We start from the raw sequence: 14,642 nt of genomic DNA, 5'->3' as shown, positions 1-14,642 counted from the left end.
AAAATTTTGAGTCTTTGTTAAAAGTTGAAAAAGCAACCAAAACAAGATGCCTTGTTTAGATACTAAATTAATGGCTATATTAGTCAAGCTGCGTCTGTAATCTTCTCTCTGCAATCTACATACACTCTACTTCTTCATTCCGCATAGCTCGAGCTCAGAGGAGGAAACAAGAAATGGAGCCTACCAATTACATCTACAGGAATCCTAACGCATCCGTAGAAGATCGGATCAAAGATCTTCTCTCGCGGATGACTTTGGCGGAAAAAATTGGTCAGATGACTCAAATCGAGCGCACTGTGGCCACTCCCTCTGCCCTTAGGGATTTCGCGATCGGTAATTCCCTCGATTGCCGATCCATTTCGGTAATTCGTTGCTTGTGTTCTTCAATTCCATTGCCTGATTGCTCTGATTTGTACTGTGGCTGTTTGATTTGTAGGGAGCGTTCTCAGTGCCGGCGGTAGCGCGCCTTTTCATCAAGCGGTGTCGTTGGATTGGGCGGAGATGATTGACCGGTTTCAACATTCGGCGCTTCAGTCGCGGCTTGGAATTCCGATCATATATGGGAGCGATGCTGTCCATGGGAATAACAATGTTTATGGTGCGACTATCTTTCCTCACAATGTTGGCCTTGGAGCCACCAGGTTAGTAAATTCTTCTTTATTATTGATTTTTGTGTTGAACTTTGAAAATCACGATGATGTGTTTGGGGATGAACTGGAATTTGTACTCTCTTTACCGTTCATATTCATCGAATTCTTGAATTTTCTGTTGAACTTTGAAATTCACGATGAACTGTGTGGGGGATGAACTGGTGAATCGGCTAACAGCTGATTCTGTTCGTTTTCTCTCTCTCTCTCTCTCTCTCTCTCTCTCTCTCTTCTTTTTCTTCTTCTTTTTTTGGTATTTTTTTTTGGTTATTTATCTCTATTTTTCATAATTATTCTGTCTCCGATTTTAGCAATATAGCATATTTATTATCGTACTAAGTAATTGGGAATAAAAAATTATATAATTTTAATAAATAATCTGAAATATAAGATATTTTATTTATGCTAAAGTTTCATTAATACAAAAAAAAAATATATATATTACGGTTAGTTGTTTTGTGTAACAATTAATACTTTGTTTAAGAATATACCCTTAAACTTTTAAAAAGGTTTCAAAAATATCAAACTTTCGAAAAGTTTTTTCGAAAAGCTCTTTAGAAATATTTAAGTTTTCAAAAATTTCATTAATATTTTTATATCTTTTTAGAAAAATTAAAAAATATCTTTATCGTTGGTAACACGTTTTAAAATACTAATTATTTTTTAAAAGTAATATTAAAAAGTTTGAAGATAATCGCGGTAAAAACTTTTGTAACTGATTTTTATAAAGGTAAAAGAGGGTTAAGTTTATTTTAAAATTTCATGGTTTTTTAATGTGTTTTTTTTTTTTTAAAGTTTAAGGTAAGTTCAGGTGTATTTTTATTAATTTGGCTGGTTATTTATAATAAATTTATTAACGAATGAAAATTAAATTAAAATCTAATTATTTAATAATTTGACTTAAGAAAATTAAATTAGCTGATATTTATTAATTAAATAAAATTAAGTGACGTTAATTAACTGTTGGAAGTTTATTTGATTAATTTTGATGCTTTATAATTGTTTATTAACTAATGAAAATTAATTAAAATTTGGTTGGTTATAATTATTTTAATAATTTGATTTAAAAAAATAAATTAACCGACAATAATTACTTAATTATTATAATAAATTATTCTTCAACTTCGTACTTTTTCTATAAAAAAAAATGCCCATCCGTTTCAATTTTATTTTTATCAATTTTATTTTCTAAAGAAATATAAAAGAATCTCAGTATGATTTAAATGGATGATAGAGATGCTGATTTGGTTAGAAGAATCGGGACGGCAACAGCTCTTGAAGTTAGGGCGAGTGGTGTTCACTATGCATTTGCACCTTGTGTTGCTGTAAGTAGTCATGTATAACTGTATATTATGTCTGTGTGTTATATATAGTTTTTCCCCTTTCATAGGGTATGTCCTCTATTAACCTAGCTTTTGTCGAGCTGAGATTGTTGGGATGATCATAAGTTTATAAGTAAGCAATACATTCCTATTGCATCGGCTAATTTAGGGAATGATCATGGGTTTATAAGTGAGGAATACTAACTCCATTGGTGTGAGACCTTTTGGGCTAGGTACGAGGCCTCTTGGGGAAACTAAAAGCAAAGCCATGAGAGCTTATGCTCAAAGTGGACAATAGCATACCATTGTAGAGGTTCGTAATTTCTAACATGGTACCAGAGTCATGCTCTTAACTTAGCTCAGTCAATAGAATCCTCAAATATCAAATATAAAAGTTGTGAGCCTCGAAGGTGTAGTCAAAAGCGACTCAAGTGTCGAATAAATGGTGTACTTTGTTCGAGGGCTCCAGAGAAGGAGTCAAGTCTCGATTAAGGAGAGGATGTTCGACGGCTTCATAGACCTCAGAGGAGGCTCTATAGTGTATTTTGTTCGAGGAGAGGATTGTTGGGAGGGAGTCCCGCATCAGCTAATTAATTAAGGGGATGATCATGGGTTTATAAGTGTGAGATCCCACATCGGTTGGAGAGGGTAACAAAGCATTCCTTATAAGGGTGTGGAAACCTCTCCCTACCAAACCGTGAGACTGACAGCGGGCCAAAGCAGACAATATTTACTAGTGATGAGTTTGGACTATTACAATAAGTAATAAATACATTTCCATTGGTATAAGGCCTTCTGCGAAAACAAAATACAAAATCACGAGAGTTTATGTTCAAAGTGGACAATATCATACCATTGTGGAGATCCGTGATTCCCAACCGTTTTCCGTCTCTACTGGAAGCATCCGTTTCACGAATGGTCTGCTAAGAAGTTTTCATTTATTATAATGTGCTGTATTCTTCCCCTTGTATGTTCTATCAGAGTGAAAAGTGTATTCACTTTAAATGATTATGTCAGGTAACCAGAGATCCAAGATGGGGAAGGTGCTATGAGAGTTACAGTGAAGATACTGAAGTTGTTAGAAAAATGACTTCCTTAGTTGAAGGGTTGCAGGGGAAGCCGCCTGAAGGGTACCCAAAGAGCTATCCATTTGTAGCCGGAAGGTATACAGAAAAATTTGTCCATATTTCCTGTTTGCTCTTCATGTTCTAATTGTTTATTTCTACTTACCCCAGAAATAATGTTATAGCATGTGCTAAACATTTTGTTGGAGATGGGGGAACTGATAAAGGTTTGAATGAAGGAAATACCATTACATCTTATGATGACTTGGAAAGGATCCATATGGCTCCTTACCTGGACTGTATAGCTCAAGGAGTTTCAACTGTTATGGCATCTTATTCGAGCTGGAACGGACGCCCGCTTCATGCCGACCGTTTTCTGCTGACAGAAGTTTTAAAAAACAAGCTTGGGTTTAAGGTACATTGGACATTGATCTTTTCTGCTACTTATTTATTGTGTTTGTATTTGTTAGACCCAAATTTGCTTCTTATCGTCCGTCACGCGGTCATATTTTCTGCTTAGAGTGTTAGTTAATTAAGGGGTTGATCATCAGTTTATAAGTAGAAATACATCTCCATTGGTATGAGGCCTTTTGAGAAAACCAAAAGTAAAGCTATGAGAGCTCAAGCTCAAAGTGGACAATATCATATACCATTGTGGAGAGTTGTGATTTCTAACATGGTACTAGAGTCATGCCCTTAACTTAGCCATGTCAATAGAATGTTCAAGTATCGAACAAAGAATCCTCAAAAGTGACTTAAGTATTGAACAAAGGGTGTACTTTGTTCAAGAGCTCCAAAGGAGTCGACCCTCGATTAAAGAAAGGCTATTTGAGGGCTCCATAGGCTTCAGGAGAGGCTCTATGGTGTATTTCGTTCGAGAGGGGGATTGTTGGGAGATGAGTCCCACATCATCTAATTAAGGGGTTGATCATAAGTTTATAAGTAAGGAACATATCTTCATTGGTATGAGGCCTTTCGGGGAAACTAAAACCAAAGCCATGAGAGCTTATACTCAAAGTGGACAATATCATACCATTGTGGAGAGTCGTGATTTCTGACATGGTACCAGAGGCATGTCCTTAACTTAGCCATGTCAATAGAATCCTCTAATGTCGAACAAACAATCCTCAAAAGTGACTCAAGTGTCGAACAAAGGGTGTACTTTGTTCGAGGGCTCCAGAGAAGGAGTCAAGCCTCGATTAAGGGGAGAGGCTGTTCGAAGGCTCCATAGACCTCAGGGGAGGCTCTATAGTGTACTTGGTTCGAGGGGAGGATTGTCGAAGATTGTTGAAGATTGTTGGGAGAGGAGTCCCACATCTACTAATTAAGGGGTTGATCGTGAGTTTATAAGTAAGTAGTACATCTCCATTGGTACGAGGCCTTTTGGGAAAACCAAAAGCAAAGCCACGAGAGCTTATACTCAAAATGGGCAATATCATACCATTGTAGAGATTTGTGGTTCCTAACATAGCTTTCTAAATGACTGCTACATTGTTTTGGTATTACTCGATGCAGGGTTTTGTTATATCCGACTGGGAAGGAATTGATCGTCTTACCCGACCAAGAGGCTCGAACTATCGATTTTGCATCTCAGCCGCAGTTAATGCTGGAATAGACATGGTAGATTTAAGGCCTAAACTACAAATTCATCATTTATTGGTTACTTGAGTTTTAAGTTTCAAGTTTAAAGAACGAAATCGATATGCAGGTAATGGTGCCGCTTCAATATGATCTGTTCATCAAGGAATTGCTGTTTCTGGTAGAATCTGGGGAGATTCCAATGGCTAGAATTGATGATGCTGTTGAACGGATATTGAGAGTGAAGTTCGTTGCTGGTGTTTTTGAACATCCTTTCAGTGATAGATCATTGCTAGACGTTGTTGGCTGCAAGGCAAGTTTCTGAGCTTTAAAAGTTTGTTCTTCTCAAACCATTTTTAACATTCATGATGCTTCGTTTCAGCTTCACCGAGATCTAGCTAGAGAAGCTGTTCGCAAGTCATTGGTTCTGTTGAGAAATGGTAAAGACCCAATGAAACCCTTTCTTCCCTTAGACAGGAAAGCCAAGAAGATTCTTGTGGCTGGTTCACATGGTGATGATCTTGGATATCAGTGTGGAGGGTGGACAATGTCATGGGATGGGATGTGTGGCAGAATCACGATTGGTATATACCTTGCTGCATCTATTCTCAATCTAGAGTTATTTTCTAGTTTTGTTTAATAATATGTAGCATTATGTGGGCTCGATCCTCTAACCGGTCGAAGGTGTATGTATAAACTAGTTGTAATAGCTAGCTCAAAGCCCACTGCTAGCAGATATTGTCCTCTTTGGGCTTTTCCTTTCGGGTTTCTCCTCAAGGTTTTTAAAACGCGTTTTTTAGGGAGAGATTTTCCCTCCCTAATAAAGAATGCTTTGTTCCTCTCTCCAACCAACGTGGGATCTCACAATCCACCCCCCCCCCCTCGAGTTTAGCATCCTTGACCGCTCGAAGGGGGTGGATTGTGAGATCCCACATCGATTGAAGAGGGAAACGAGTGCCAGTGAGGACGTTGGGCTTCGAAGGGGGTGGATTGTGCAATCCCACATTGGTTGGGGAGGGGAACGAATCATTCTTTATAAGGGTGTGGAGACCTCTCCCTATACGCTGGTCCCCGAAGGGGGTGGATTGTGAGATCCCACGTCAGTTGGATGGGGAACGGAGCATTCTTTATAAGGGGGTGGAAACCTCTCTCTAGACGTGGACCTTAAAGGGGGTGGATTGTGAGATCCCACATCGGTTGGAGAGAGGAGCATACCATTTTTTTATAAGGGAGTGGAAACCTCTCCTTAGACCTAGGCCCCGAAGAGGGTGGATTGTGAGATCGCACCTCGATTGGAGAGGGGAACAAAACATTCTTTATAAGGGTGTGGAAACCTCTCCCTAGACACTGGGCTTCGAAATGGGGTGAATTGTGAGATCCCACGTTGTTGGAGAGAAGAACGAAGCATTCTTTATAAGAGTGTGGAAACCTCACCCTAACAAGCACGTTTTAAAAACCTTGAGAGGAAGCTCGAAAGGGAAAATCCAAAGAGAACAATATCTGCTAATGGTGGGCTTGGATTGTTACACTAGTTGAGCTATGTTCAAGTTATTGAACTTATCGTTCTTAGGTACCACCGTCTTAGATGCAATCAAAGAAACGGTTGGAGACGAAACAGAGGTAATATATGAGGAATATCCATCAACAGACACCTTGAATGATCGAGACATATCTTTTGCTATTGTGGTTATTGGTGAAAGTCCATACGCCGAATTCACCGGCGACGACTCGAAGCTCATTATACCGTTCGACGGAAATGACATTGTAAAAGCAGTTGCTAGCAAAATCCCCACACTGGTAATTCTAATATCTGGTAGACCTCTTGTTTTAGAGCCAACAATCATGGAGAATGTTGAAGCTCTCATTGCTGCTTGGCTTCCTGGAAGTGAAGGAAGCGGTATCACCGACGTTATCTTTGGCGATTACGATTTCACGGGTCGATTACCAGTTACGTGGTTTAGAACGATCGAGCAACTCCCAGTCCATGCTGAGAATAATTTGCAAGATTCATTATTCCCTTTTGGCTTTGGGTTAACACATGGTAAGGAGAAATCTCATGAGTGATCATATGAGTTCAGTCATGAACTGAATATATTCCACAGGAAATTGTGCTGATAGTTATAAAGCATGCCATCAGACTTTCCCGTGGGGGAGTTTGTATGCCTTGTTTTTAGTTCAATAAATTTGGCTCATTTTTCTGTTGGAATCGTGTAGATTAGTAGATATTGTTTGCTTTAGCCCGTTACGTATCACCGTCATCTTCATGATTTTAAAATGCATTTACTAGGGAGAGGTTTCCATCTCCCGTGGGGTTCCAGCGTCCTCGCTGACACACCGCTCGTTATTTAGCTTTGATACCATTTGTAATGGTCCAAGCCGACTGCTAACAAATATTATCTACTTTAGCCCGTTATGTATTGTTAGCCTCACGATTTTAAAACACGTTTACTGGGAAGAGATTCACACCTTTGTAAAGAATGTTTCGTTACTCTCTCCAACTAACGTGAGATCTCACTTTCCACTCCTCTTCGACTTGGGCTTTTACAGTTACTCGGGCGTCTACTATAATATTTGAGGAAAACAAATATCTTCATTAGTTTGAGATATTTTGGTTTCACAAGGCTATGAGCCTTCATGCCAAAAATGGACCACATCACTAACTTTCCTATGACATAAATGGAAGACAACCTTCTCAAGGAACACCGTTGATCTTACCCTCGTCAAGAGGTTGATGATGCAATTGCATAAGGTCAAGAAGACAACACCTTTGGCTGCTATCATGTGCGATCTAGGTCGCAAGTATCACAATCGCACTCTTGTGGTAGCGGGACAAGAATTGTGCGGCACTTGTTCTAACTCCAACGAACAAGTCAGTCGTGAGAAATTCGAACGACAATATCGGCATATGATCGAGCCTCGAGTCACGTTTGCAAGAAATGTTTTAAAAAACATGAGGAAGGAAATACATTCAAAAACGATTTGAAAGAATTGAAGAAAGCAATGTTAAATCTATCTAATATGAAAGCATATAAAATGGATTTGGAATGGGCATGCGCCCATAAACAAGACGTCCTGGATAAGCATGATCGGGACATTTGACATGCAGCCGTAGACAATACGCCTTAGACAAGCATGACCGTGATAATAAGCAGCCTCCATCCCGACCCCAAAACCTCTTTCTATCGATCTACTACGTTTTTAGAGGTAGATTCTAAAGAGGGACGTACCCATTAGGAGGTTGATACTAAAGAGGTTGACAAGAGGCAGCTTTAGACAAGCATGACCGTGACAAACCATTGGAATTTTGAATTGAAGAAAGCAATTCACGAGCATGAAAAAGCGTTGGTGTAAGCGACGAGGTGGTGGACCAAGTAAAAGGCTGGGAAGTCCAAATCATCCATAGGGTAGACGGATAAGGATCTGAAGATATTTTTTCTGGTTGCATCAAAATCTCTGTACCATTTCACCAAACTAATAATGGCGGAGCCAAAAATATCTGCCATTTCCTTTCTCCGATTGATTCCATCCAGATAAAAACCGATTCGTCCTTCGTTGAAATACGATCGAAAAAGCAGATTCGGAGAATCAACGGCAATGGAGAACGGCAGAAAGCCTGGAAGGAGCGACGGTCGTCTATCAATGGAGGAGGAAAGAGAGATGGAGGCCAAAACTCGAGACTACTTCAATGGCGTCGCACCGAAGCGCCACACCAAGCCTCAGCGCAGCGAGTTCTCTGCTCATTACGTCGACAAAGTAAATGGCAGGGACGATTACATTCCTGAACTCGCTGAGTTTCAGCGCCTCGAATCCGATCCTCTCGAGGTTAGTTTTCGGATCGATTTTCTTGATTAAGCTTTCCGTTAGTGGATCATGTATTCGATCCTCCAACTCGATGAAATGCAGTATACTGTTTGTGTTTTTCGAATTTGAAGCTGAATCGGCGGTTCTACGTTGTAGTTACAATTAGGAAAAGGAATGGAATCGAATGTTGATGCGTATATTGCGTTAATTTGTGGAGAAATTGAATTAACTGTGACTAACATGAACGTTTTGATTCTGTCGAATCCTCCATTGTTTTGAAATTTGAGCAGAGACTTGCTTATGATGGCCGTAACGGCAACATCCCTGATGAATTTGTGGAGACGAAGTATTATGATGATCTCAATTGCGTAGACAAACAGCACCACACGGTATTCTCTAGTCCATCGATCATCGATTACGATCTTTGTCTGTATGTGTGTGTGTGTGTTAACGAAGAAGATGAATTTTGCTTTCAGACAGGAACAGGATTCATAAGAACGGAGAATGGAGATTGCAAAAGTTTCAGACTCGAAGTAGATTCTGCTGCCTGCTGCCATGGCTCTTGCAGGGGTAATCCGGCGACCAACGACTGGATTCCGGCCACTAATGATCTGGTAAAATCACCGTAATCCACTTCAACTCATTGTGTTTGCTTGGATAAATTCATATGACTGAAGATCTTTTTTCAATGAGCAACGTGTTATTCTTCACAAATTTTACTCATTTGTTAGTAATTTTTTAGGTTGAACGATCATTCTAGTTCTATTGCTAGGAAATTGATACCAAAAATTTCTCCTCAAAATTTCTATCCTCACTCCAAAATTACAACATGAGTTTTCAGTCTTAAACCCACAAACTGATACCCAAGCTCACACACCCTAAAATTTTTTTTTTCTATCTCCTCCCTAATCGACGTGAGATCTCACAATCCATCCTCCTTTGAAGCCCAGCATCCTTGTTGGCACTCGTTCCCTTCTCCCATCGATGTGGGACCCTCCAATCCACTCCCTTCGTTGTCCAACATCCTTGTTGGCACACCGCCTCGTATCCACCCCCTTCGGAGCTCAGCCTCTTCACTGGCACATTGCCCGTTATCTGGCCTTGATACCATTTATTATTACGACCTAAGCCCACCGCTAGTGAATATTGTTCTCTTTGGACTTTCTATTTCAGACTTTCTCTCAAAAATTTTAAAACGAGTTTACTAAGGAGAGGTTTCCACTCTTATAAAATATGCTTCATCTTACTCATGTGAGATCTCAAAAATTCAAAAACAAGTTTAAAACCAAATGCCAAATGGTCTTTTAGAACCAATAAAAATTCAGAACTAATTTTAAAATCAAATGCATTTTACACAAATTTTTTCTGCGCAGAGAAAAAAAAAAGAAAGAATATATAATCGAAGATTGAAGTTCGAATTTTTAAGATTGAAGTTCATCGTTCTAAGATTGAAGTTCATTGTTCTAAGATTGAAGTTCGAATTTTTAATTTTGTGTATAATAGATTTGTGAATTTCAAAAAGTTTTGAAGTTGATCGACTAAATTTCTGATAAATATGAGCGGACTCCGATGATAATTTATTGAAAATTCAGATAGATTTATATTTGGGGACATTTTATTTGGCAGGCAAACAGGGGTGATTATTAATGAAGAAAAGTGAGTTATTGTAGACATTCTTAAGGAGCTGGATGTTGCCATTGAGTAAGTAAGCTGCATAATGCTATTATCATTGTTGTTTTGAGCTTCAAAAACAACTGATTATATATATGTAAACTTAAAAAGTTAAGCACTTAGCTGCACTATGCTATTTCTGTAGCTTTACTTTTTGCATTCTGATTGTGTATTAGAGCTTTTCAATTCAACTTTTACTGGTTCGATTCATGGTTTGTGTATTAAAGAATACTCTTAAATTTTAAAAGCTGTATTAACACGCTACGTAATTATCTCTAAATTTTTTAATATTATTCTTGAAAAATTCATAAATATTTTTAAAATATAGTATTAGCGGTAAATGTATTTTTATTTTTATTTTTAAATAATTTAAGAATATTAATTACACTTTTGAAAACTTTTGAAAATTAAAAGAGTATTTTTGATAATTCGAGAATATTTATGAAACAAATATTAACGTTTATATATATATATATATCTTAAAAGTTAAAAGAATATTTTATATATATATATATTTTTAAAGTTTAAAAATACTATTGAAACTTTTAAAAATTTATTATTAATTTTGAAATAAACTAAACTAATTTAATATTTTAATTATATTTCAATACAACTTTTATAAGTTTTGTAGTTACTCAAAAAAGTTTGTAAACTATTTATGTAAAGAAATCGTCTTCTTCCACCTTCCCAATTTCAATACAACTTTTATAAGCTTTTGTAGATTTGTTATCCTTAATCAACATATCAAATAGGCATCAACTTTATAGCATTTGACGAGTTTGCCTTGGACACCTCTAATCAACATATCAATCCTTAATAAAGTATGATTGAGTCATCCGACACACGACCACAAGTAACATGTCTTTGACAAGCATGACTGATATGAACCAAGAGACATCAATCATACAATATGCTTCAATGAAGATGTGAAGAAAATGTTGTCAAAATTATCAAGCAATTCATGTTGTTATAAATCTTGGGTGGGTTACAATTTAGAGTTATTGTATTTCATTATTGTATTTTAAGACTTTTAATTTACTTTAGGTTACAATTACATAAAGGTTAATTATGGCCATTATAAGTATGAATGTTACCACTTTTGGAATGTCTTTAGTAGTTTCATTTTGAGGCTATATAAAGCCATGTATGTTGTATTTGTAAGTAGACTTGGAAAATATTATTAAAGAAGCATTTGTGCTCTTTTTTAGCCAATGACTTAGTTTCTTTGCAATTCTATGTAGTTTAGGTTGCATGTAGAATCATTCAAGCTCGACATGATCAATCTTGCTTGTGGAGTGATTCGAATCTCAATCAAGTGTTCTTGTCTTGAGATATTTGATCAACAAGAATCATTGAAGCTAGACATGATCGATCTTGCTTATGGAGTGATTCGAATCTCAAACAATGTTCTTGCCTTGAGATATTCGATCAACAAGGTAATCCGAATCTTATTCCCCTTGTAGTGATTCCTTATCTTATCAATGACTGTGACAACTAGCAATAAAGACGATATCACGCTTTATAGTATTTGACGACTTAGAGTTTGAATTCTTGTGTTCGAACTTCTATAATGTCATTTTCTCTCCAATTAATATTGGTTTTCATTTTCGAGGGCTTATTTTTTGGTTGATTGATGGTCTAATACAATGATTCTTCCTTCCTAAAAATGGATGCTTTCAATATTTTTGTAGACATCGAAATTTAAATCCTCAGGCATAGGTACAAAGATCATAGACAAAATGATAAAAATTGAATTATCAATAAAACCTCAGGTTCGTGCTAGTCATTATGATTGCTCATAAGTAGTTGATAGATTGAGACTCACAATGAACAAAGTGATTCTAGAAAAGTTTACTTGAGTATGTTCGAGCTTTGATGAGCTTTGATGAGTTTTGAACCCAAAGTTTTGCCAGTAGAGAGTTGTGTTAGGTTGAATGATACTGTTGTTGGGATAGAGATATATTTGGAAGATATTTAGTAAAGATTTGACAGAGATATGTTTGAAGGCTATAGTAAATTGAAACTATATATATACCTCATTAGTCATTCCTCTCAAAATGTACTTCTCTTCGTTCAGGCAATCCTCTTAAAATGTACTTCTCTTCATTCTCTTCTCTGTATTCTATTTTGTTGTACATACCTGAAGTTATCAATAATAAAACCTTTAGCCAATATTTCTCCTTGAATGTTCTCTCTCTTATTCTTTGTGTTCATCTTGATCGAGTGTGTGCGTTGTTGAGTTATCCTAACAATTGGTATCAGAGCTAACAACTAGTATCGATCATAAAAGTTGGTATCAGAGCGAGACGAAATTCACCACAATCTGTGAAGATCGAAATTTCAAAGATTGGAATTGAAAAGTTTGATGGATCCGATTTTAGTTTCTCGAAGATGCAGATTGAAGACTGTCTGTACCAGAAAAGTCTTCACGAACCCCTGTTGGGGGTGAAGCCGGATACTATGACCACAGAGCAATGGAAGCTAAAGGATCGTCAGGCCTTAAGGTTGATCGGTTGACACTGTCCAAAAACGTGATGTTCAATATTATCAAGGAAAAGACAACGTCAGATTTGTTGAAGGCGTTGTCGAATATGTACGAGAAACTGTCGGCTATGAACAAGGTGTATTTGATGTGAAGGTTGTTTAATCTACAAATGTCTGAAGGTGGATCTGTTGCTGGTCATATAAATGAATTGAATATGATTATAAGTCAACTGAGTTCGGTGGATATTAATTTCAAAGATGAAATTAAGGCATTGATTTTGATGTCATCTTTACCCGAGTCGTGGGATACTATTGTTGCCGCGTTCAGCAGTTCACGAGGATCTGATAAACTGAAGTTTGATGAAATTCGAGATGTAGTTCTTAGCGAAAGTAATCGCAAACGGGAAATTGGAGATTCATCAGGCAATGCTCTCAGTGTTGATCGAAGGGGAAGAAGTAAATCAAAGGGTCCAAGCAATGGGTGATCAAAAATCAAGGAACCGAGGAAAATCTCCAAACAAACCAAACGTGAAGTGTTGGAGTTGTGGAGAAAAAGGTCACTTTCGGGCAGATTGTACAAAGAGGAAGCAGAATCACAAATCAGAGAATGACGATGATTCGATACATTCGACAGAAGATATTGGGGATGCTCTAATCCTCAGCGTGGATAGTCCGATTGAATCTTGGATTTTGGATTCAGGTGCATCTTTTCATTCGTCTCCAAATAAAGAGTTGTTTAGAAATTTCAAGAAGGTGTATCTTGCCGACAACAAAGATTTGGGGATCGAAAGAAAAGGGGATGTCTGCATAAAAACTTTGGCAAGAAATCAGTGAACATTAAAGGATGTCAGATATATTCATAGTCTCAAGAAGAACCTGATCTCTATTGGTTAGTCACAGGTTATGCAACAAAATTTGGTAAGAGTTCGTAGAAGATTGTGAAGGGTGCTATGGTGGTAGCACGTGGCACAAAATCGGAACTTTGTACACCACTGCAGGGTGTATGGACATGGTTGATGTTGCTGAGAGTGCTTCAAATTCAAGCCTATGGCATAATTGACTTGGGCATATGAGCGTTAAAGGAATGAAGATGCTGGAAGGAGTTTTGGAACGTTTGAAATCTGTTGATATGAGTCCTTGTGAGAACTGCGTTGTGAGCAAACAGAAACGAGTTAGCTTCACAAAGACTGTTAGAGAAGAAGAAAAGTATCGGGACAACGAAGCAAGTGGGAGTTGAGGTTGAGTTGCAGAACAATTCACAGAGTGATGTTGTAACAAATACTCACAAAAAACTCCTGAGACTATTGTTGAGGAACTAGAGGTGAAGCAAGTGGGAGTTGAGGTTGAGTTGCTGAAAGATTCACCTAGTGATGTTGTAGCGGATACTCAAGAAACTCCTGAGACTGTTGCTGAGGAACCAGAGGTGAAGCAAGTGGGAGTTGAGGTTGAGTTGCTGAAAGATTCATATAGTGATGTTGTAGCAGATACTCAAGAAACTCCTGAGACTGTTGCTGAGGAACTAGAAGCAGAGCAAGTGACACGTGAGCAGGTGTTGAAAAGATTATCTAGAGCCGCTTGAAGAGGCCCTATAGTTGGAAGATACAACTAAGTTGGAGCAAGCTACGAATGATGGGATGTCTAGGCTTCAGAAATGCGTTGCTCTTTCATCTGCTGAGGCTGAGTACGTGGCAATGAATGAAGTTGGAAAGAAGATGATATGGATGACAGACTATCTAGAAGAATTAGGCAAGAAGCAGCGCGAGAAGATTCTTCAGGTAGATAGTTAGAGTGTCATGCAGTTGGCGAGGAACCCGGTCTATCATTTAAAGACAAAACACAGAAGGCGATACAATTTCACTCGGAGGTTAGTGGAAGATGATGATGTGTTTGGAGAAGATAGAGGGGGCAAGGAATCGAGCAAACATTTTGTGTTGATGTTGGAACATTGAGGTTGTGCAAAGCCTGAAGTGGTATCGTACAGATTGAGAATGAAATTCTTGGTTGACTGGATTAGTTTCCAAGTGGGAGATTGTTGGGGTTGACTGGACCAGTCTCTAATTGGGAGATTGTTGGGG

The 14,642-nt window shown here is 37.9% G+C and overlaps 2 protein-coding genes across 2 annotated transcripts; both read left to right on the top strand.

The window, feature by feature from the left end:
* Nucleotides 1-73: 73 nt before the first annotated feature.
* LOC111783079 (uncharacterized) lies at nt 74-6,817 on the top strand. The gene is made up of 9 exons (XM_023663959.2): nt 74-333; nt 437-641; nt 1,882-1,972; nt 2,987-3,132; nt 3,205-3,448; nt 4,549-4,653; nt 4,742-4,924; nt 4,994-5,195; nt 6,182-6,817. Exons 1-9 carry the CDS (start codon nt 174-176, stop codon nt 6,673-6,675), a joined length of 1,830 nt encoding a protein of 609 aa, XP_023519727.2. The 5' UTR covers nt 74-173; the 3' UTR covers nt 6,676-6,817.
* A 1,242-nt stretch (nt 6,818-8,059) lies between these two features.
* LOC111782513 (uncharacterized) lies at nt 8,060-10,293 on the top strand. Its single transcript, XM_023663276.2, has 4 exons — nt 8,060-8,433; nt 8,703-8,801; nt 8,889-9,026; nt 10,039-10,293. The coding sequence occupies exons 1-4, from the start codon at nt 8,206-8,208 to the stop codon at nt 10,057-10,059; spliced, it is 486 nt and encodes a 161-aa protein (XP_023519044.1). The 5' UTR covers nt 8,060-8,205; the 3' UTR covers nt 10,060-10,293.
* The last annotated feature ends 4,349 nt before the right edge of the window (nt 10,294-14,642 follow it).

This window comes from Cucurbita pepo, chromosome 20, assembly GCF_057944985.1.
Source record: "Cucurbita pepo subsp. pepo isolate OVF chromosome 20, ASM5794498v1, whole genome shotgun sequence".
NCBI lineage: Eukaryota > Viridiplantae > Streptophyta > Magnoliopsida > Cucurbitales > Cucurbitaceae > Cucurbita > Cucurbita pepo.
The sequence above is the reverse complement of the archived record's forward strand: the minus strand, read 5'-3'. Positions and strand labels throughout refer to the sequence as shown.

Coding starts and splice junctions, on each gene's coding strand:
- LOC111783079 (XM_023663959.2), top strand. CDS start 174: ATGGAGCCTACCAATTACATCTACAGGAATCCTAACGCATCCGTAGAA. Junction 3,133..3,204: donor TATCCATTTGTAGCCGGAAG/GTATACAGAAAA, acceptor TACTTACCCCAG/AAATAATGTTATAGCATGTG. Junction 4,925..4,993: donor TAGACGTTGTTGGCTGCAAG/GCAAGTTTCTGA, acceptor GCTTCGTTTCAG/CTTCACCGAGATCTAGCTAG.
- LOC111782513 (XM_023663276.2), top strand. CDS start 8,206: ATGGAGAACGGCAGAAAGCCTGGAAGGAGCGACGGTCGTCTATCAATG. Junction 8,434..8,702: donor TCGAATCCGATCCTCTCGAG/GTTAGTTTTCGG, acceptor AAATTTGAGCAG/AGACTTGCTTATGATGGCCG. Junction 8,802..8,888: donor TAGACAAACAGCACCACACG/GTATTCTCTAGT, acceptor TTTTGCTTTCAG/ACAGGAACAGGATTCATAAG.